We start from the raw sequence: 23,455 nt of genomic DNA on the forward strand, positions 1-23,455 counted from the left end.
TAACAATACAAATTTGAACTGCATGGATCTACTTATATATGGATTTTTTTACAGTATAGGACTGTAAATATTTTCCTTAATGATTTTCTTAATATTCTTTTCTCCAGATTATTTTTAGAATATAGTATATAATACATGTAACATACAAAGTATGTGTTAATTGACTATGTCATAGGTAAGGCTTTGGTCAACAGGAGGCTAGTAGTAGTTGAGTTTGGGGGGAGTTAAAAATTATGTGCAGATTTTCAATTATGTGGGGGGCGAGCACCCCTAACTCTTGCATTGTTTAAGGGTCAACGTGTACATACAAGTTTCAAATCAATTAAATAATGCAGATGTGTATTTGATACGTGCTGAGTGGTAATAATACTTGACCCTTGTATGTTACTTTGAGGTTACAAAGTGCTTTCATGTACTTTCTCTTATGTTATACTAGTGGTTCTTGACCGAACAGTTTTGCTCCCCAGGGGACATTTGATAATGTCTGGAAACATTTTTGGTTTCACAGTTGGGGGATGGATCAATACTGGCATCTAGTGAGTAGAAGCTGGGTATGCTGCTTAAACATCCTACAGTGCCCAAGACGACCTCTACAACGAAGAATTACCTGGCCCCAAATGTCAATAATGTCACTGTTGAGAAATCATGTTTTATACTTAAACTTTTGTGCTTTACAATAGATATTTTGGAAACATAGAAAAGAGAAGGTTACTGTGGATTGAGCTAATCAAGTTTTCATGGAACAGTGTTGGTTGAGCTCAGCCTTCAAACATCAATAATTGTCAATATTTTTATAGTGATACTGTGTGCCAGGTACCTTAAATATATTCACTTCCTTAGTCCTCACAACCTATGAGATCGGTACTATTATTATTTCCATATTATGGAGGAGGAAACCAAGGTACAAAAAGTTTAGGTAACTTGCCCAAAGACACTCCACAAATGGCCCAGCTGGAATTAGAACTCAGGTTCTGGTTCCAGAGTCCATGTTTTTACCTACTACCCAGAACTACTCTCCAAAATATGTAGATCACTCCAGAACAGGGGATGTGGGGAAGGATGTTAACAAAGATGTGCAATGTATATTTTTGAGAAAATGAATTGACTTAGCCTTTTGAACAAAATCTTTGGGTTGGATAGTAGTGGGAAATATCTGGAAAAATAACAAACAAAACCAGTGAAAAGGGCCAGAATGCCAGGCTAAGGAGTTTGGGTTTATAGAAAATGGGCTCATTAAATGATTTTTGAGAAGGGATGTGTTGTGTCCAGTGGTATTTTGGGAAATGTATTTTAGTGGCTGTGTTCAGTATAGATTGAAAAATGGCAAGTGGAGAAGGCTATAGCTTGGGTGAGCAGTTTTTACAGTAATCCAGGTCTGAAGAAGTTGAAGCCTGACCTAGAATAGTAGCTGTAAGGATAGGAGAAAAAATGGCAGTTGTGAAAGATGTTATGAAGGAAGAATTGATAGAACTTAATATTTAAATTTGGAGGGGAGAATTGTAAAGGAGACCAAGATGATTTGAAAATGTTAAACATAGGTGGCTGGGAGAAGGATGAAAGAAACACAGGAAGTTAAGAAGTAAAGATTGGGGCAGAGAAATGTGAATTTGGGTTTTAGCCTCGTTTATTTGGGGCATATCAAGCAGTCTCCAAAAGACAGTTACCGATGGAAATTACATGTGTAGAGAGAGGTCAGGCTGGAGAGATACAGCAGTCATGGACATGGGACGATCACTTGCATCATGAAAGTGGATGAAATTACAGAGGAGAGCAAATGGCTGGTGCTGATTCTTTCTCAGGGAGCATCTACATTAATAAAGGCAATAGAAGGAAAGTGTTCCATTAAAGGAGTTAGGATAGTGCAGCATTGTTAAAACCAAAGGAGCAGTTTTGATGTGTTGCTTAGAAATCAAAGAAAGTGAAGGGGTAGGAAGGGCCATTGGATTTTGAAACTGGCATCAATAGAGTTAGAGAAAATGATATGCATGATTTGAGAAGTTTGACGAAGTGAGAGGAAGAAAACTTGAGTGGGACAGGATCAAGTCAAGGTAGCAAAGAGTGAGGAAGTATTTCATATTTTGGGAGATGGAGGCTAGGACTGGTATTTCTGTAAACAAAGGACCAAGTTCCTGTAGAAGACAGAAAAGCATTAAGTAGAATACCAAGGTGGAAAACTTAGCTTTGGAAAGGAAATAAGAAGCTTCTTACTCTGAGTCTAGAGAAAAGAGTATGAGATTTGTTGAAAAGACATTTTCTGAGGTGGGAAGGAATATAGTAAGCAACCTCATTAATACATAATAAATATACATATTGAATAAATTTTAATAAGGGATGGTCAAATATTTGTGAGAAATTGGGAAGCAAAACTAATGAGGACATTTTGTCCTATAGATATTTTAAAAATAATTTAAAACTTTTTTCATTCAGAACTTCCTTTGATTTATCAAATAGCATATGATTTGTGCAGAACAAGTTAATGGTAACTCCTTATTTACATGACTTTTTTATACAAATATTTTTATACCTGAAGCTTATCCTTTTAAGCATTGAGAGATTTAACATGAATCTTTCTTTATTCTTCACTAAATAGTGTATCTGAATATAATTTAACTTTATCATCGTAAGTGGGAATCATTGAAAATATAATTGTTTTACTTTGCTTTGTATAATCTGAAACTATTAACATGTTTGTCCTTATATTAAATGGCTTCTGACTGCTCTGTATTGATAGTTGTTTTCCTATACTGGTATTTTATCTTTTCAGTAGTCAGCTTTTAGCAATTTTTTCTTCATTTCTTTCTATTTTGTTAGTTTTTATCTAGCTGTTTCCTTATTCAGTAAAGATCTGAAGAATACTTGGGGAAAGCAAGTTATCCTTCATTTGTAGACAACTCTTAGTCAGTGTCATTGAGACAATTCCTTCTGGGAAATAATGCCCGTGAAGTTAGTTTGTCACAGCTCAATATAGTTTTTTTGGAAATTTGCAGTTGGATCCATGGCTGTGTTTCAGATGGTTGGAGTTGACTGGTGTTTTGACTTGGAGAGCAGTAGCATTACTATATAGTTAGCTTTATAGGTTAAAATTTATCATAAATGAAATGTTTAGTAATGAACACATAATTCTTTTTGTTTGCTCCACTTGACCAAGTATGGTAAAAATTGAAGAGAAATGTTTGCAAAGCAGAAGAATAATGATGCTAGATTTAAAGAATAGGCTACAACCCAGTGAACCTTAAAAGTTTTAAGGGATAAAAAATTAAACTTCTCATTGGGGTGGGGAGTTTTTCCTGTGGAAATACACAGGCAGTTCCTAATGGTTGAATGTGGCCCCCAGTTCTTTGGGGTGATTATTTCTATTTTTCGGTATCCAAAGTCTGTCGTTTTTAGTCCTATTTTTGACATCTAGATAACGTTTATGGAAGCTTTATTCCTTTCAGCTCCAAGAATACTAAAGATCTGATATGGTTTCATTTTCAAGAGAGAGTGTTGATGTAAATGGTTATTAAAGATTATAACAGTTTTTAAAATGTACAGATTGAAAATAATCAGGGCACTCTCTTAGATTAAATCATTATTTGTCCCCATGTTTCCCTTCTGCCTTTATGGTTTTCCTTAAAACAAAACAGAATAGAACAAAACAAAAAGAAACCCAAAAACCCGATGTCACAGTTGCCAAGTATGGACTGTACACTTTGTTACAGAGTGTTGGAAAGTCCCAAATGCTCAGCTTCTATTTACTTTTTCCTCCCGTCAGAGTTGGAGTTTCAAAATGAATGATAGTTTGGGAGTAAAACCGTAAAGTCACTTCTCCCTCTTTTCTCCAGGAACATTGGCAGCCTAGTTTTTTGCAGCTTTTACTTGATAAGATTGCTAATATTAATGTCAAATTTGTAACATTTCAGTTAGCCATATAGGTTTTAAAGTTGATACCAGAGGGCGCCCCTTATCCTCATGGTTGCATTGATGATCATTTTTTTTTTAAGATTTTATTTATTCATTTGAGACACAGAGATACAGAGAGAGAGCATGAGCGGGTGGGGGGAGGCAGAGGGAGAAGCCGGCTCCCCGCTGAGCCAAGAGCCCTATGTGGGGCTTGATCCCAGGACCCTGGAAGCATGACCTGAGCCGAAGGCAGACGCTTAAACATCTGAGCCACCCAGACGCCCCTGATGATCATTTTTATTAGAATGAACATAATCCTTTACCAGTAGTAATAGATCTTGACAATTTCTTTAATAGATCTGGAATGTTAAGATTCTTTTTGGTTCAAAGTTCACAAGTAAAGGTCTTGAAAAAAAATTTCAGCTTTGAATACTCCATGGATCAGCACTGTTCCATTAGTAAACCCTTCTAGCAAGCATTTATTTATTTTTTTTTTTTACCAGCTTATGCAGTGAAATCAGCACAGAAATTTGTGTGTGTACGCAAAAGTACTGCTAAGGCAAGCAAATGTACTCTTTGGACAGTCTAAATTTTTAAAAATTTAGTATTACTGTACATAATACAGCTTAAATTTAAAGATAGTTTTATTTAAGAATTAGTAAAAATAAATAGTTTACCTTTTTATCCTCCATTTTCATTTTTAACCTTTTTTTTTTTTTTAAAGTCCGCAGATGCACTTTTGGTGGCAATCGACTCTGAAGTAGTGGGAGCTGTTGATATACTACTTAATCATCGACCAAAACGATCATCAAGACCAACTATAGTAGTTAGTACTCTTAAATATTTATTAATTTGGATTTTTAAACCAAAATAGATCTCCTGACCCATTCCCATTTTTTTCTTCCCCCAAATTTATTTTGTTTTAAAGAAATGGATTTTTTTTACTCTGTAAAATATTGCCTTAAAGTAAGTAGATACTTGCAGGAATAATTAATTTTGCTTTCAAGAAACCTTTTTAAAATTAGTGATATTTCCATAATCTTGTCAGTGTGGACCAATATTTTTAGTTTTGGACATTCTATAGATTAGGTTGTAAATACAGTTTCCAGATGGATTTAACAATTAAATATAAACAGTGAAACCATAAAACTGGAAGAAAATGTAGGTGAATATTTAACTGATTATGAGTGGAAAGACTTTCTGATCATAAAAAGCAAATGGCACAGCCTTTGGCTGTATAGAAGTTAAATTTCTGGAATTCAGATATAGAGCAAAATTTAGAAAGCAGATGAATAACTGGCAAAGATATTTTCAAAATATATCACAAATTCATAATCTTAATAATTGACAAATTGATGAAAAACACCAAGATCAGAAAAGGGCATGAAAAAAATCTCAGAAAAGAAAATATAAAATATTAAAATTTACTACTAATAAGATATGAAATACTAATTTTTGCTTATCAAATTAGCAAAGATTATTTTATTTCTTTGTTTAAATTTTAGTTAGTTAACATACAGTGCAATTTGGTTTCAGGAGTAGATTTCAGTAACTCATCACTTACATACAACACCCAGTGTTCATCACAAGTGCCCTCCTTAATATCCATCACCCATTTAGCCCACCCCCACCCACCTCTTTCCATCAACCCTTAGTTTGTTCTCTGTCATTAAGAGTCTCTTATGGTTCATTTCCCTCTCTCTTTTTTCCCCCCCTTCCCATACTTTCATCTGTTTTTAAATTCCATATATGAGTGAAATCATATGGTATTTGTCTTTTTCTGACTGACTCATTTCACTTAATATATTAAAATAATATACTCTAGCTCCATCCGTATCATTGCAAATGGCAAGATTTCATTCTTTTAATGGCTGAGTAATATTCCATTATATATATCTTTATCCATTCATTAGTTGATGGACATTTGGGCTCTCCATAGTTTGGCTATTGTTGATAATGCAAATTAGTAAAGATTTTTAAAAATAATTATCATTGATGGCAAGGGAGTGGTACAGTCTAATACAAGTTGGTGGGGAGGGTATTTTGGAAAGCAGTTTGGCAGAGTATATCATAAATAAGAAAGATGTTCATATTCTTTAATCTAGTGTTTCCCCTTCTAGGAACTGGTCAGAAATGGGGAGAAGAATGTTAATTGTGATCTTACTTGTAGCAATGAAAAAATCATGTGACCCAATTTAAACATCCCCAAATAAAAGATTGGAAATAATAAAAATTACGTACATATGAAAATGGTATTTTTAAAAGAATATTTAGGAACCTGGATAAATATGACATAGGAAGTGAAAAAAATGGGAATAGTAAACTGGACATATAATATGATCCAAGGTTAAAAAGATGGACAGACAAAGAACTATATGGAAATGTAGCAAAATGTTACCTAACAGCAGTCATCTCATTGCTAAATTAAGGGTATTTTTTTCTTACTCCTTTTATTTTTCTTTATTGCTTTTGTAATTAGGAAGACAGTCACTAATGATCAACGACTGAGCCACCCAGGCACCCCAAATAAATTCTACTTTAAAATGAGATATTTGTTATATATATTATATATATATAAAATTATATATACATAAAATTATAACATTCATTATTGGTGAGGATGTAGTGAAACAAGCAGTTTTTAAATACTTGCTGGTAGTGTAAACTGGCTATCCTCTGAAGAAAAATATTGTTTTAAGATAGAATTATAAATCGGTTGTGCATTATCTGCCATTATCTGAGAACAATGAGAAGCTCTGCTGAATTGCATACTTTACCATATATTAACTGAAATCTTTACTTTCATTTAGGTATTACAAAGTTTCTGTAAGCATGACTTTCTCCAGAGGATAGTACCAACTAGTTTAAGTGGTGATAAGAAACCAAAAAGAACAGAGGGGAAAAAAAGGCTAAGAATATAGCACCTGTCCAAATGATCAGAAATGTCTAGAATCCTATTCGATTTTCTGTCATCTGTCTTGCAGTCACTGTTATATTTCGGTATACTTATTCCACCTTGTAGCCTTTTTACCCGTTTACTTTCTTGGCACGGAGGGTGGGGTGTTGTATGCCAGGGTATTGGAGCAACCTACTGACATTATTTCATCACCATTAGCACCACCAGTTGACTCTTGAGTTGTAAGGCTCTGGCAGTCTTCATCCCTCAGCCAAAGAACACTTTGTACTTCATCTCTAACAAAAAGGGTTATCATCCTTTGCTTGAGTATTTCTAGTGACAGTAAGATCACATTTTAACAGCCCTAATACTTCTTGACAGGCAATGTGAAATATTTTTACATACTTTTTTTTTTTTACCATTTCAGTGAATTTATTCTGTATTCTTAAGCTTATCAAAATTGTCTTTTGATAAATACTGATTTTTCAAATACAGGTGGGTTTTTTTTGATAGTATGTAGATTATATTATGAGCAATGAAATAATGCATTTTAATCTTCTAATAATGTTTTTCATTTAGTCAAGTATGTTTTATAGGAAAAATGAAGACATTATTTAAATATAATTTTCTTCTCTTTATAACCAGTAATAAGGGGAGAACGGGCTAAAGTTTTAGATTTCTTTGTTATTTTTAAATAAATTCATTAATTTAAAGTTTCCAATAAATAAATGGGAAGTATATAAAGAAACTATTCATAAAAGAAGGGGGAAAAAGCTAAGTATGTCAGAAAATATTAAAACTTAGCTAGTAATCAAAGGAAAGGAAAGTAATATTTCATGATAGTTTTTTTCACTCATAAATTGGGAATGACCATGCCTAGTGCTGGTGAGTAAACCTTGAGTGTGAAATGGGTACAATCCTGTATTATTGGAAATATAACCTATGGAAAGAACTTTAGTAATATATATCAAAAGCTTCAAAACTGTTCATGGCCTTTAGACCTATTATTGCAGTTCAGGGTTTCTGTGGTTAATGAGTTTATCCTAAATTTCAAAAAAGCTGTATTCATAAAGATGTTTGTGGTAGTGTTATTTAAATAAGCAAAACAAAATATCTTGAACATAGGTCTATGAATTTTCTTAAATTACATGCTAGTTCTATACATGAATTTTATTTCCCAGAAATTCTGGTTATGAAATTATTAGAAGGGTCCTTGAATTTCAAAATATTAAGGACCATTGTTTTTAATCATTGATGCCAAATCACTATGCCAAAGATGTCCTTAAAAGGTGGTATAGTAGAAAAAGGACTAGAAGGAGATACTGTAAAATGTATTTTGCATAGTAGGAATATGGGAATTTTTATTCTTCTTTCTGCTTGTCTATATGTTTCAGATATTTTATAGTATGTGTGTACTATTTTTATGATGTTAATAAAAATTACCAAAAAAACCCTGTGAACTTGATAAGCTTATACAATGGAATCAAACAGCTCTCAGGAAAACCCATGTGAAAAAGTGAGAAGTATTGGGAAGAATATACAATAGTCATACAATAATCAACCTTTTTATTTAACGCTGACTCTTTATTTACTAATGTTTCTTTCCTCATGTCATGCCATCACCAGGCCCATGAGCCCATGTAGGGAAAGCAGCTCAGGCTCTGGTGTAATACGGACCTGAGTTCTGATCTGCATTTTGCCACTCTGTTGTGTAGCTTGGGCACATTAACTTCTCTGAGCCTCAGTTTCTTCATGGGGATTACAATGCTCAATTTTGCAGACTATTGTGGGGATTAAATGACATGATAAATGTAAGGTGCCTAACAGTCCTGGACTCATTAATAATAGTTACCATTGTTAGTGTTTTTGTGCATTTGTAACAGGAAATAGTATAGGTAAGGATTGAGAATATGTAAAGAATTACATAAAATGAAGAGTGCTTCCTATTTACTTATCCCTTTCAGGCAGCCTCATTGCTATTAATGTGGCAAGGTTTGCCATAAAGGTGGAATTTTTAAGTTTTTTTCATGCATTTGTACTCTGCTTATTTTTAACATTTCTGTTTTTCCCTTTATATTCTTTTTCTAAGATTCTTGTTCTTTATCCTTGTCATGCATGTTTCCATAATCTTGTGAAAATTAAACACTTTTTTCTAAAGTATTTGTCTAGGTATCCTCACTTCTTCTTTGTTAGGAAAACAAAACTCTAGTTGTATGAATATGTTCTATTGAAGATTTTTGTCTGTCATGATTATATTGAATTTATTAATTAAAATTTTCAGGTTTCAAAAAAATTTAGTCCTGGTAAAATGTTTATCATATTTTTAAAAATAATTATTGTGTTCTTTGTGCCTTCTGGTTTTTTTTTTCATTTCATTTTCAGATAAATATGTTGTTTTGAAGTCACAAATAATAATTTTGGACATTTATATAAATATTTTTCAGAAACTAATGGAGCGAATTCAGAATCCTGAGTATTCAACAACTATGGATGTTGCACCTGTCATTTTAGCTGCTCATCGTAACAACTATGAAATTCTTACAATGCTGTTAAAACAGGATGTATCTCTACCCAAGCCCCATGCAGTTGGCTGTGAATGCACATTGTGTTCTGCAAAGAACAAAAAGGACAGTCTCCGACATTCCAGGTAAGGTTTTGATAAATAGGTGTGTGATTTAGTAAAGTATATGTCAGTGAAATTTTTGTTGTTTTTCTTTCTATGCAGCTTTTAAGAAATATGGTATTGGAGTGGCTTATGAAAGCTAAACATCTAGTTCCTTTGCTTAATATGAGTTTTACATCTTTTAGAAATGTTTACTAAATGATGCATAGTTAGGAAGAGCCTTCAAATTATGAATAGGGTTTACCTCATGCTTCTGCTGGTGGGGCTTAGAGACATTATTTACTTTTTAAAAGCAGAGTTTATTAACCTAAGAGAATTTCCAAATAGTAGAAGGGGTGGAGATGCCCCTTCTTATCTTATTTATAAGGAAAGAAAACGTATTTTCTGTCTGACTAAATACTTAACTTGTTATGCCTCTTACTTCCCCTTTCACACAATATTTAAATCTTTTTCTCTTCCCTTTCTCCCCAGTCAAAATATTAACAACAACTGAGGAGAAAATGAGTGAGAAAGTATCCCATCTTGGATGGGTTGAGCAAGAGCACACATATGGGCATGTTGTATAAGGTTCTGGGCTACACTTGAGAATCTAATTTTCAGCCTAAGTCTTTATATATATATTATCTATGTAGTAATCAATTACAGTTGAGATTATATCAAGTATAACATTTACTATGGGAAATATGGTCTGGAAGTCCTAAGCAGCCCATTGACAAACTGTTTTTACAATACGTGAAATTAACCTTAAAGCTGCAAGCTATTCACCCTCACTCCTTCCTTATGTTAAGGACAGATCTTTGGTGGATTGACAGATAGTCACAGATCCATAAATTGAGAAAGTCTCCTGGGAATCAGTTTAATGTTTATTTGCAGAGGTTGAACTGGAAAGTTTTTCTATTTTCAGGTTTATTTACAGTGAGATCTATTTTTTTTTATAAGATCTGGTTGATAGCTATGGCTATATCATATAATGACTAGTCTGTAAAATGGCTAGCAGAAATGATCTTTAAGGCTTCTTCTAGTTTTAAAATCCTTTATTAATATTAAATATAAATATTTCCAAATTGTATGCTTATTAAATATGTGTGTAGTTGAAACAGCTGAGGTTGTAGGAATTGGGGCTGGAGAGAACACTAAGCCTGGCTTGGTTTCAGGTGGGGGAAAAAGCTTTGTTCTGGAAGCTTTTAGAGGACCTGTGGCTTGAGCTTGGTCTTTAGGTATGAATAACAATAAAAAGAGGGGCCCTGGGCGGCTCAGTTGGTTAAGCCTCTGACTCTTGATTTTGGTGCAGGTGATGATTTTCAGGGTCATGAGATTGAGCCCCTTGTTGGCTCTGTGCTCAGTGGGGAGTCTGCTTGAAATTCTCTCTTTTCCTCCCCCTCTACCCCACCCCTCCTCAAATAAATAATAAAATCTTTAAAAAAAAAAAACTTTCTGTTTTATGCAGAAAGTACAGTATGTGATTGTGGTTTATTTAGGGAACTCCGAATGATGTGGTGTATTTACAGAAAAGTTTGAGAGAGTTTGTTATTGATATTTGAGAAAACAGTTATAGCAAGTGTCAAATGCCCTGACTACAAGTCATTTCTAGGAATTGCTAAGTAGACTTGCTGAAGAAAAGGAGGCTAACAAAATGAGTAAAAAGAGATACGGGTGAAGGTTTTGGTGAAGTTGAAGGGCCACTATACTGGCAATAAGAAAATGAGGCAATCTGTATTTACAAAGTTACTCGTTTTTAAATTTTAGAGATGCTGAAGTTCCAGGTGATGATAAGATCTAGGGGCAATAATTTTATTTTATTATTATTTTTATTTATTTATTTATTTTTAAAGATTTTATTTATTTGAGAGAGAGAGACCACAAGCAGCGGGTAGAGGGGGAGCAGCAGAGGGAGAGGGAGAAGCAGGCTTCCCGCTGAGCAGGGAGCCTGATGCGGGACTTGATCCCAGGACTCTGGGATCATGACCTGAGCCAAAGGCAGAGTTTAACTGACTGAGCCACCCAGACACCCCTTAGGGGGGATAATTTTAAATGGGGTAGGGAAGGGTAATGGACCACTGTAGTTCAGAAAAACATTTTCAGTAATATAATTGCTGTGATTTGGTTTTAGTCTCAATTATTTCATGTGTTGTGAAATTTTAAATAACTTTAAAGAAATGTTTGCAATCTTTACTATCTATCAAAGAAAGGCAAAGTTTTTTAAAAGTTGAGAAGTGCTTTGTTTAAACTGCACAGTGATTTTTATAGTTTTGAGTTTGAGTGCCTGTAAGCCTAAAGTATATTCAACTTTACTCCTATTATTAGCCACTTCACCCTTAAAAGCAGTTGAATTTGTACAACTTGGCTAGAAGAGTAGGATTTGGCATTGAGAAAATCAGTGAACTATGAGGCTCTAGTAATACTAGTTTGAAAGCTGTTTATTTTAACTACACAAGTAATATGTGAATAAATCCTCAAATCTGTGTAAAAATTCTAACTTTAATTTTGAGCAGGTGTCCTTTGACCAATCTCAATTCTCCTCCTGTCTCTGGATCTAACCAGTATGATCAGCTTGAGGTTCTATATTCTGCTCAATGACTAGAATTCTAATTGGTTAGAAATGTGACTCTTAACTGTGGTGTTAGATTGGAAACTAGTCTCCATCAATGACCATCAGTTACATGTTGAAGTTAGAAATTCCCTCTCTGATTTCTGTCTATACAGATTCCATTAAAATTTCCTCTCCTATTTCATTAATTTTGCCTACCTGATATTAATCTTGTCTCATCTACTCCGTTCTTATTGTTGTCCAAATATTTAGGTTGAACCATATGAAATTACTTACTGTCTTAAAAGTATTTTGGACAATGTAGAATTTCATATTCCCATATTCTTCTTGGTGTGGATGAATACCAGAAAGTTATGTAGAATATAATCACATAACTACAAGACTCAAAAAAGTTTGTGGGTTTTTTTTTTTAAGATTTATTTATTTGTTTATTTTAGAGAGAGAGAGAGAGAGAGCATGTGCACATGAGTGGGGCTGAGGGGGTGGAGAGGCAGAGAAGGAGGAAGAGAGAATCTTCAAGCAGACTCCCCACTGATCGTGGAGCCGGGCATGGGGCTTGCTCCCAGGACACTGGGATGATAATCTGAGCCGAAAGCCAGAGTCGGCTACTTAACCAACTGAGCTACCCAGGCACCCCAAAAAAGTTTTTTTTAAATATGGAGATTGATGATATGCAGTACATGTATACAGGTGCAGTAAATGTATACAGGTGTATACTATCACCAGAATCCAATATTCTGTCATTTGCATCACTGGAAAAAGTTCTGTCATGCCCATTTAGTCAATCCCTGCTCCCATTCCTAGCTCCAAGCAACCACAGATCTTTTTTCTGGTCTATAACCTATAGTTTTTTTCTTTTCTAGAAATTTCATATAAATAGAATCATATAATATATTGACTTATGTCTCTAGCTTCTCTTACTTAGCATAATATTTTGAGGTTCATTCATATTGCATATATCAGTAGTTTATACCTTTTTATTGTTGAGTAGTATATCATTTTAAGGATGAATCTTTTGTTTATACATTCACTAGATGATAGACATTTGAAATGTTTCTAGTTTTTGGCAGTGAACATTCACATATAAGTTTTTGTGTGGACATATTTTTTTTACTTCTGTTGGGTAGATACCTAGGAGTGGAATTGCTGGGTGTATGGTAAGTGTATGTTTAACTTTTTAAGTAACTGCCGAACTGTTTTCCAAAGTGATTGTATCATTTTACATTCTCACCAGTGATATATGATGGTTTCAGTTCCTCCACATGGTCACTTATATTGTTAGTTTTTTTGATCTTAGCCATTTTAGCAGAAGTGTAGTAGTATCTCATTGTGGTTTTAATTTGCATTTCCCTTATGCCTTATAATATCAAGCATCTTATCATGTGTTTATATGTCATTAATATATCTTCTTTGATGATGTATCTATTCATATTTTTTCCCATTTTTAAAAATTGGGTTGTTTGTCTTAAAGGTTCTTTGTATATTCTGGACACAAGTCCTTTATCAGATATATGTTTTGCAAATGAATTCTCCCTGTCTGTGACTTGTCTTTTCATTTTCTTCTTGGTGTTTTTTGAAGAGCAAAACTTTTAATTTTGATGAGACCCATTTTATCACTTTTATCTTTTGTAGATTATTTCTTGTGTCATATGTATGAAATATTTGCCTAACCCAAGGTCACAAAGATTTTCTCCTAGAAAATCTGTTTTCTTCTAGAAGTTTTATAGTTTTATGATTTACATTTAAGTCTATAATCTATTTTGAGTAAACTTTTATATGTGTGTGAGATAAGGATCTAAGTTCTTTTTTTAATTTTTTTGCAATATCCAATCATTTGTTCTACTATCATTTGTTGAAGAGTATTGTTTTCCCTAGTAAATTATCTTTACACCTTAGAAATCATTTGAGCATATATGTATGATTTTATTTCTAGACTCTAATTTGTTCCATTAATCTATAAGTCTGTCCTTACACCAATATCACTGTGTCCTGATTACTGTAATTTTATAGTCAACTTTTAAATCAGGTAATGTATATGATTTCACTCATATGTGGAATTTCAGGAACAGACGACCATAAAGAAAAGAGAGAGAGGCAAACCATAAAACAGACTCTTAACTATAGAGAACAAACTGAGGGTTGCTGAAGGGGAGGTGGGCAGGAGAATGGGTTAAATGGTGATGGGTATTAAGGAGGCACTTGTGATGAGCACTGGGTGTTATTTTTTTTAAGATTTTTATTTATTTTTTTTTTAGAGAGAGAGAGTGGGGGGAAGGGCAGAGGGAGAAGTAGACTCCCCATTGAGCAGGGAACCCGATGTGGGACTCAATCCCAGGACCCTGGGATCATGACCCAAGCCAAAGGCAGACACCCAACCAACTGAACCACCCAGGCGCCCAGAGCACTGGATGTTATATGTAAACAATGAATCACTAAATTCTACTTCTGAAACTAATATTACACCATATGTTAACTAACTGGAGTTTAAATAAAAACTTGAAACAAAACAAAACTTGAAACAAAATGTAAGTCATCTTTCATCCTTTTTTAAAAATTTTTGGCTAGGCTGTGTTCTTTGCATTTGCAAATAAAGTTTAGAATGAGTTACCAATTTTTACGAAAATACCTGCTTGGATTTTTAAGAGGAGTTGCATTAAACCAATTTGGAGAGAATTGCCATTTTAATAATATTAAATCTTTCAATCTGTGAACATGGTATATCTCTCCATTTTATTAGATCTTCCTAATTACTTTCAGCAATGTTTTCTAGTCTTCAGTGTATAGGTCTTGTGCTTCATTTTTACAATTTATTTTACAACTTATTCCTAAGTATTTTATTTGTTTTGATAATACTGCACATGAATTGCTTTCTTAATTTCATTAGTAGATGGTTCATTTCTAGTATATAGAAATAAAACTGATTTTGTATCTTGTGATCTTGCTAAACTCATTTATTCTAATAGAGCTTTTTGTTTGTTTGCTTTTTAGATTCCTAAAGATTTTTATATATAAGATTATATCATCTGTAAGTAGAGACAGTTTTACTTCTTTTCCAATCTTTAGGCCTTCATTTTTCTTGCCTTATTGCACTGGCTAGAACCTCCAGTGTGATGTTGAATGTAAGTTAGTAAGAGTGAATATCCTTGCCTTGGATTCTTGGTTCTGGATTTTCTAGTTGGGATTTTCTATTTATAGTATCATAGGAAATAGTTTTACTGCCCTAAAGATCCCCTACATTACACTTATTTAGCCCTCCCTCACCCCAAACCCCTAGCAACCACTGATTTTTTTTTTTTTTACTGTCTCCATGGTTTTAACTTTTCTCTGTAATGTCATATAATTGAAATCATATAGTATGTAGCCTTTTCATATTGGCTTCTTTCACTTAGTAATATGCATTTAAGTTTCCTTCATGTTTTTCATGGCTTGACAGTATGATTCTTTTTAACACTGAATAATATTCCATTGTATGAAGGTACTACAGTTTATTCATTCACCTACTGAAAGACATCTTGATTGCTTCCAAGTTTTGGAAGTTATAAATAAAGCTGTTATAAACATTCATGTATAGGTTTTTGTGTGGACATAAGTTCTCAACTCATTAGATAAATACCAAGAAGTGTGATTGCTGGATCATATGGTAAGAATATGTGTACTTTTTTTTTTTAAAGATTTTATTCATTTATTGACAGAGAAAGACACAGCGAGAGAGGGAACACAAGCGGGGGGAGTGGGAAAGGGAGAAGCAGGCCTCCCACCAAGCAGGGAGCCCGATGCGGGGCTCGATCCCAGGACCCTGGGATCAGGACCTGAGCCGAAGGCAGACACTTAATGACTGAGCCACCCAGGCGCCCCAAGAATATGTGTACTTTTTTAAGAAACTGCCAAACTGTCTTGCAAATTGCCTGCACCATTCAGCATTCCTACCAAAAATGAATGAAGTTCATGTTGCTCCACATCCTGACCAGCATTTGGTATTGTCAGGGTTTGGATTTTAGCCTTTCTAATGGGTGTGTAATGGTATAGTATCTCACTGTTGCTTTAATTGCCATTCCCTAGTGATGTATGATGTTGTACATCTCTATATGCTTATTTGCCATCTGTATATCTTCTTTTGTGAGATGTCTGTTCAGATCTCTTGCCTACTTTTTAATTGGATTGTTTATTTTCTTATTGTTGAGTTTTAAGAGTTCTTTGTATACTTTATATACAGGGTCCTTTATCAGATATGTTTTTTGCAAATATTTTTTCCCAGCCTGTGGCTTGTCTTTTCATTCTCGTAATTCATGGTTTATTTTAAAATGTGCTGTTGTACTTTCACATATTTTGGGATTTCCCAGATTTCTTTATACTGGTGATTTCTAACTTAATTAATTGATTGAAGAATATACTGTATTTTTAAAATAACTTTATTGAGGAGCACCTGGGTGGCTCAGTCAGTTAGGTGTCTGCCTTCTGGCTCAGGTATGATCCCAGCATCCTGGGATGGAGCCCCGTGTTGTGCTCCCTGCTCAGTGGGGAGTCTGATTCTCCCTCCATCTGCTCTTGCCCTCTTTCTCTCTCTCTCTCCCTCTCAAATAAATAAATAAAATCTTTAAAAAAATAACTTTATTGAGATATAATTTATTGAGATATAATTCATATATTTTAAAATTCACCCTTTTACAATATTCATGTAGTTATACACTGACGATCATTATCTAATTCCAGAACATTTCATCACGTCCAGAAGAAACACTATACTTATTAACAGTCACTCTCCCAGCTGCTGGAAACCACCAAATTTACTTTATGTTCTTATGGGTTTGCCTCTTTTGGATATTTCATATAAATCACATCCTTCAAGTTCTTATTGGTCATTTGCTTATCTTTTTTGGAGATGTCTATTCAAATCCACTTCCCAGTATTTTATTGGTTATCTGCTTTTTTATTGCTGAATTGTAAGAGTTTATTTATTTTTTAAATTCTGGATACAAGTCCCTCATCAGATATGATTTGCAAATCTTTTTTTACATTCTATCAGTTATCTTTTCACTTTTTTTGATGGTGTACTTTGAAGCATAGAAGTTTTAAATTTTGGTGGTGTCCAGTTGACCTCTTTTTGGTATTATAGCTAAGAAACCATTACTTAATTTGGAGAAAGTACTTTTTATGATTTCATTCATTAAAAAAATGTATTAAGGTTAGTTCTGTGGCCTACCATGTAATTTGACGTGAAGAATATTCTTTGTACTCTTGAAATAATACTCTTGAATATTCTATGTACTCTTAGGGTGAGCATTCAATAAATTTCAGTTCAATCATATATTCTTTCATAGTATTTGAGTCTTCCTTATCCCTCCTGGTTTTCTATCCATTTATTTTACCAATTTCTGGGAGAGGAATATTAGATCTCAGAATGTTTCAGAATATATAATTTATCCTTGTCAGATGGAGTGTTCTGTCAGTGTCTAGTTGGTTAATGGTGTTGCTTAATTCTTTTCTTCCCTTGTTGACTTTTGTCTGGTTGTTCTATCCATTATTGAAAGTGGGGTATTAAAGTCTCTGTTATTGTTCAGTTGTCTATTTTTCCATTTCTATTAATTTTTTCTTCATGATTTTGGTGCTCTGTTGTTAGTTACAAATATGTTTATAAATGTTATATCTTCTTTGACCTTTTATCATTATAAAATGTCCCTCTTTATTGCTAGTAACATTTTTTTGTTTGTTTAAGTCTGATATTAGTATAGCTACTCCAGCTTTCCTGTGGTTGCTGTTTGCATGATACATCTTTTTCCAGACTTTTACTTTCAATATATTTGTATCTTTGAATCTAAAGTGTATCTCCTGTAGACAACATATAGATTATGCTTTTTTAAAATCTAGTCTGACAACTTCTGCCTTTTAATTGGATTGTTTAAACCATTCACATTTAATGTTATTAACATAGTTGTATTCACATATGTCATTTTGCTTTTTGGTTTCTGTATGTCTCCTCTTTTGTTTCCTTTATGTCTTTTTTTCTTGTTCTCTGTTCCTTCATTAGTGCTTTCTTTTGCATTGAGTGTATATTTTCTAATTAGCATTTTAATATCATTAATGAATTACTTATTATATGTTTTCAGGGTTTTTTAAAAATTTTGTTTTTGTTTTTTACTGGTTGCCCCAGGGCTTACCATATGAATCTTAACTTGTCAGAATCAGCTTCAGATTAATACTAGCTTAATTCTAATAATATATAGAATGTTACTTCTATATAGCTCTATTCTCTTTTCCATTCTTTTAATGGTAATTGTTATACATATTTCATCTATTAATATTACAAACCCAACAACATATTGTTGTAATTATTATTTTACTGTCATCATTTCTTTAGTCTGTTACAGCTGTAGTCCTGCCCACTTATTTTGTGCTGTTATTGGTGAATACATGATATATGTATTACATTTCTCTGTGTTATTATAGTCCAAATGATACATTGTACACATATTATTTTATATAATTGCTTTTTAAAGATTATTTATTTATTTTTATTATTATTTCTTAAAAGATTTTATTTATTTACTTGATACAGAGAGAGAAAGAGAAAGAGCACAAGTAGGCAGAGTGGTAAGCAGAGGGAGAGGGAGCAGAGCAGGGAGTCCAACATGGGGCTCGATCCCAGAACCCTGGGATCTGACCTGAGCCAAATGCAGACGTTCAACTGACTGAGCCATCCAGGCACCCCATATTTATTTATTTAAGGGAGAGGGAGAGAGAGAATCTCAAGCAGATTCCACAGCATGGAGCCTGATGTAGGGCTGGATCTTATGACTCTGAGATCATGACCAGAGCTGAAATCAAGAGTCTGATGCTTAACTGACTGAGCCACCCAGACACCCCTATATAATTGCTTTTTAAATCAGTTAAGAGGCAGAGAGAAATATACATTTATAGTGTCTTTTATAATTACATAACTACTTTTACTTGTGCTCTTTGTTCATGTGGATTTGAATTACCATCTTGGATCACTTGCTCTCAGCTTGAAGAACTTCCTTTAATATTTCTTGTAAGGCAGGTCTGCTAGAAATGTATTCAATTAGTCTTTGTTTATCAGGTAAAGTTCTTATTTTGCCTTTGCTTTTGAGTAATAGGTTTCCTGGTTATAGGATTTTTGATAGTTTTTTTTTTCTTTGAGTGCTTTGACTATTTTATCCCTCTATTGTTTCTACTGAGAAGTCTGTTGTTAGTCTTATTGGGGTTCCCTTGTAAGTGACTCATCACTTTCCTCTTGTTGCTTTCAAGACTTTTTCCCTGCCTTTGACTTTCAGCATATTTACAATGATTCAGTTTGTGAGTTTATTTGCATTCATCCTACTTGGAATTTGTTGAGTTTCTTGGATGTGCAGGTTATTGTTTTTCAATAAATATGGTAAGTTGTTAGCCATTATTTTTGCAAATATTTTTTCTTCTCTTCTCTCCTGGTATAGACCCATTATGAGTATCTTGTTGTATTTAATAGTATTACATATCTCTGGAATTTCTGTTCATTTTTCCTCATTCTTTTTCTTCTCTTTATTCTTTGGCTTGCATAATCTCTATTGATATATCTTCAAGGTTGGTAGTTCTTTCTCCTGCAAGTTCAGATCTACTGTTGAGCCCTGCATTATTTTGCTAAGGCTAACATAATAAGATACCACACTGGGTGACTTACACAACAGAAATGTATTGTCTTACAATTCTGGGGCCTAGGAATCCAAAATCAAGGTATTGGCAAGGTTGGTTTATTCTGAGGGCTGTGAAGGAAGATTCTGTTCCAGGCCTCTTGTCATCAGCTTGTAGGTGGCCATCTTCATGTTCAGATGGTATTCTCTGTGTATGTATTCCTGTCTTCACAATACCCCAAATTTTTTATAAGGACACTAATCATATTGGATTTAGTTCCACCTTAATGTCCTCATTGTTACTTGTTTACCTCTTTAAAGACCCTGTCTTCAAATAAGTTCACATTTTGAGGTACTTGTGGATAAGACTTCAACATGTGAACTCTAGGGGGACACAGCCCAACCTATTACAAGCCCCTCTAGTGAACTGTAAATTTTAGTTGTTGTACTTTTCAATTCCATAATTTCCATTTTGTTCTTTTTCATAATTTATGTTTCTGTATTGATATTCTCTGCTTGAGGTAACATTGTCATCATGCTCTCTTTTACTTCTTTAATCATACTTCCTTTAGTTTTGTGAATATATTTATAATGGCTACTTTGAAATCTTTTTCTGTTAAATCTGAATTCTGGTCACTCTCAAAGGCAGTTTCTGTTACCTGTTTGGTTTTTTTTTATCCCGCTTGGGTATGAAACATGTTTTCTTATTTCTTTGCATGTCTCTTAATTTTTTACTGGAAACTGGACATTTTAGATAATATATTGTAGCAACTCTGTGTGCTAGTTCCCTCCATTTTCTGGGCCTTGTTATAGTTATTTACTTTTTTTTTTTTTTTTTAGCATCTGGCTGGATTATTTTTGTGAAGTCTATTTTCCCCCTCTGATGTTGCTCCTCAGTGAAGCACAGCTTGACTTTTTCTTGCACATCTAGTATGTCTTTGTGTGAAATCTGGACAGTCTAGTATATATTGTAGCAAGTATGAATACTGTTTTACTTTTCCAAGATTTTTTTTTATTATTATTTTTCTGGCCTGCAAAATCTGTCTCCCTGTAATGTACAATTGTAGATCTCTGTGCCTAATTTAGTTTTTGATTCTTATTTTTTTAAAAATTTATTTTAGAGAGAGAGTGCACATGTGATGGGGGGAGGGGCAGAGGGAGAGAATCTTCAAGCAGACTCCCTGCTGAGTGCAGAGCTGGATGCAGGGCTCAGTCCCACGACCCATGAGATCATGACCTGAGCTGAAACCAAGAGTCAGATGCTTAACCTACTGAGCCACCCAGGCGCCCCTGATTATTTTTATTTTTTAGCCTTGATTCCTAAGGGTCATTTCAGGGTCTGTATAGGTGAGCCACTGATTTGGGTAAAGTTTATGCTAATACACTCTGAGCCTTTAAGAGTTCTACTGTCTCCTGATGAATCTCTGGGTTAGTTGGGAAATGCAGACAAACAATAAATTGGGAGAAAAGTATTTAAAATACTTTCACTAGACAAAGGGCTAATTTCTTTGATATGTAGATCTTACAAATTGATTTTAAAAAATAAACAATTATCAGAAAAATAGGCTAATGAAAATGAACAGTTTACAGAAATAGTATACATCGATAGTAAACAGGAAAGGACGCTTAAGCTTCTAAAGAAATTCAGATAAAATTCCATTTTTCATCTCTTAGAGTGGCAAAATACTAATGATGATATAAGGGAAAATGAGCTCTCCTTATTGTTAGTGCTTCGGAAGCAGCTATTAGAATTTAAAATACACGTGCCATTTTATCCAGCAATTCTAAGTGCAAAGAATATATGAATTAAAGAATATTCATTGCTGTGTTATTTATAGAAGTAAAAAATTAGAAGCAACTGAAATTTCCATTTTTGGAGATCTGATGAGATGCCATCAAATGGGAAACCATCCAGTTTTGGGAAAAAATGACATGACTCTATATGTAGTGACATAGAAGGAGTTGTTCCTTTATATAGTATGTCTGATTATGTTTGTGTGTGAATCGAAAATATCAAGGATATTCACAACTCTCTGTAAGTGACCATTCTTTGAGGAGTAGAGTTGGTGAAAGGAGGAGAACTGGGGACCATCAAGTTTCTAAATTGCTTGCTTTATTTATTTGTTTATTTACTTAATTATTTGACAGAGAGAGAGTGAGAGCACAAGAAGGGGGAACAGCAGGCAGAGAGAGAGGGAGAAGTAGGCTTCCCGCTGAGCAGGGAGCCTGATGTGGGGCTCGATCCCAGACCCCAGGATCATGACCTAAGCTGAAGGCAGACGTTTAACCGGCTGAGCCACCCAGGCGCCCCTAAACTGCTTGCTTTTTTTAATAACAAGCATGTATTTATGTTTGGGAGAAAATATGTTATATAATATCTATCAAATTTATAAATTAAGAAGTATATGTTTATAAATGAAAGAATTATACCAAAAATTTTCTGGTTTGCTTCCTATTTAGGTATTGAATGTGAACCTTAACTAGTTTACAGAAGGTAAAGGAATGTGCTTTTCTGTTAGCTGGAGATTATGCATAAATGAATGATTTCATTCTTAAGATTTGAAACATCTTTAAAAAACAACCTGGTTGAGTGAGTCATGTGTTATACATACCTAGCATATTAATGTAGTCTTATCACTGAGGAAGGAAAAATTTAATAACCATTCACATCATATTCAAAATGTATTAGTTACTACCCTATTTCATTTAAAATAATATTGGGTTCAGGAAGAGAAATTTTTTAATTAAATTGGATTGAAAAATACAAAGACTTATTTTTTAAGTCTTTTTCTTTTTATGTAGTTATCCTAAGTATATTATAGTTGTTTTATTTTCTTTTAATTTTATAGTATTTTAATTTTAAATTTATGAAAATTGTAGGTTGAAAATACTAATTATATGTGTACAATCCATTTATTTTACATTATGGAATCAAATTTTATCACAGGTTTCGTCTTGATATATATCGCTGTTTGGCCAGTCCAGCTCTAATAATGTTAACAGAGGAGGATCCAATTCTGAGAGCATTTGAACTTAGTGCTGATTTAAAAGAATTAAGCCTTGTGGAGGTGGAATTCAGGTGGGAATGAGTGGAAATTGTAAATTATATCCTTTTTTCCAGAATCCCTTCAACCTGAGTTTTTTTTCATGAACCAAATTCATGTTTACATTTATTTTCTTTTGATCCAAGATGACCAGACCTTGCTGCCACCTACTTGGGATTTTCCTTCAGGCTCAATGGAATAGACTTTGATGTTACTTAGGTCACTCTTTCCCCACCTGCCCTTTGCCATTCTTGCACCATCGTTAAATTCCCCCTTTGTTTAATGTTACCAAAGGAGTTCTAAGGGTGAAGAGTAGGGGGAGTGGCAACCTTAAGCCAGAGCAAATTTGTTATTTGCTCTCTATTCTACCTTCCCTCATTCCCAGATACTATAATCATCCTGAGAGCCTGATCCTTCATAACTTTCAGAAGCATAGAAAATGCTTTCTGTGTGTCAGGGACATTCCACACACACAGACATAGTCCCTTTTCACTGTTTGGTGAGATTTTCTATTAGGAGACACATAACGTGTAGACATAAAAAATAAAATACTACTGATTAAGAGGGATGAATCCCATTCTGAGTATTCTTCTGAAATGAAGAGTTAAATGTAATTTTGACACAAAGAATCATTGTTATCAATTTCCCTTGGAGAGTTAAGTTGGGGGGACAAAAAAAAGGCTCTGGAAAAAGCAGCCTATTAAACTACTAATTTAAACATTAAAAAAATAGAAGTCCTTAGAAAACTACATTTCGTAGACTTGAGGAAAAGCTTTGAGATTTTCCCTTATGTTAAAGTATCCCTGGTGCCCCCCAAAGAAGGAGAAATTGATCATTTCT

The 23,455-nt window shown here is 33.8% G+C and overlaps 1 protein-coding gene across 5 annotated transcripts in view; it reads left to right on the top strand.

Annotated features, from left to right (window-relative positions):
- Positions 1-23,455, top strand: part of TRPC1 (transient receptor potential cation channel subfamily C member 1) — a 70,962-nt gene that overhangs the window by 12,440 nt on the left and 35,067 nt on the right. For 2 of the 5 annotated variants that reach the window (XM_027584205.2, XM_027584208.2), the window contains 3 exons: positions 4,607-4,708; positions 9,223-9,425; positions 22,519-22,650. In XM_027584205.2, coding sequence (XP_027440006.1) covers positions 4,607-4,708; positions 9,223-9,425; positions 22,519-22,650 — 437 coding nt within the window. The remainder of the gene's footprint in view (positions 1-4,606; positions 4,709-9,222; positions 9,426-22,518; positions 22,651-23,455) is intronic. The other 3 variants (XM_027584207.2, XM_027584209.2, XM_027584206.2) reach the window with 2 other exon arrangements.

This window comes from Zalophus californianus, chromosome 1 (genome assembly GCF_009762305.2).
Source record: "Zalophus californianus isolate mZalCal1 chromosome 1, mZalCal1.pri.v2, whole genome shotgun sequence".
Taxonomy (NCBI): Eukaryota; Metazoa; Chordata; class Mammalia; order Carnivora; family Otariidae; genus Zalophus; species Zalophus californianus.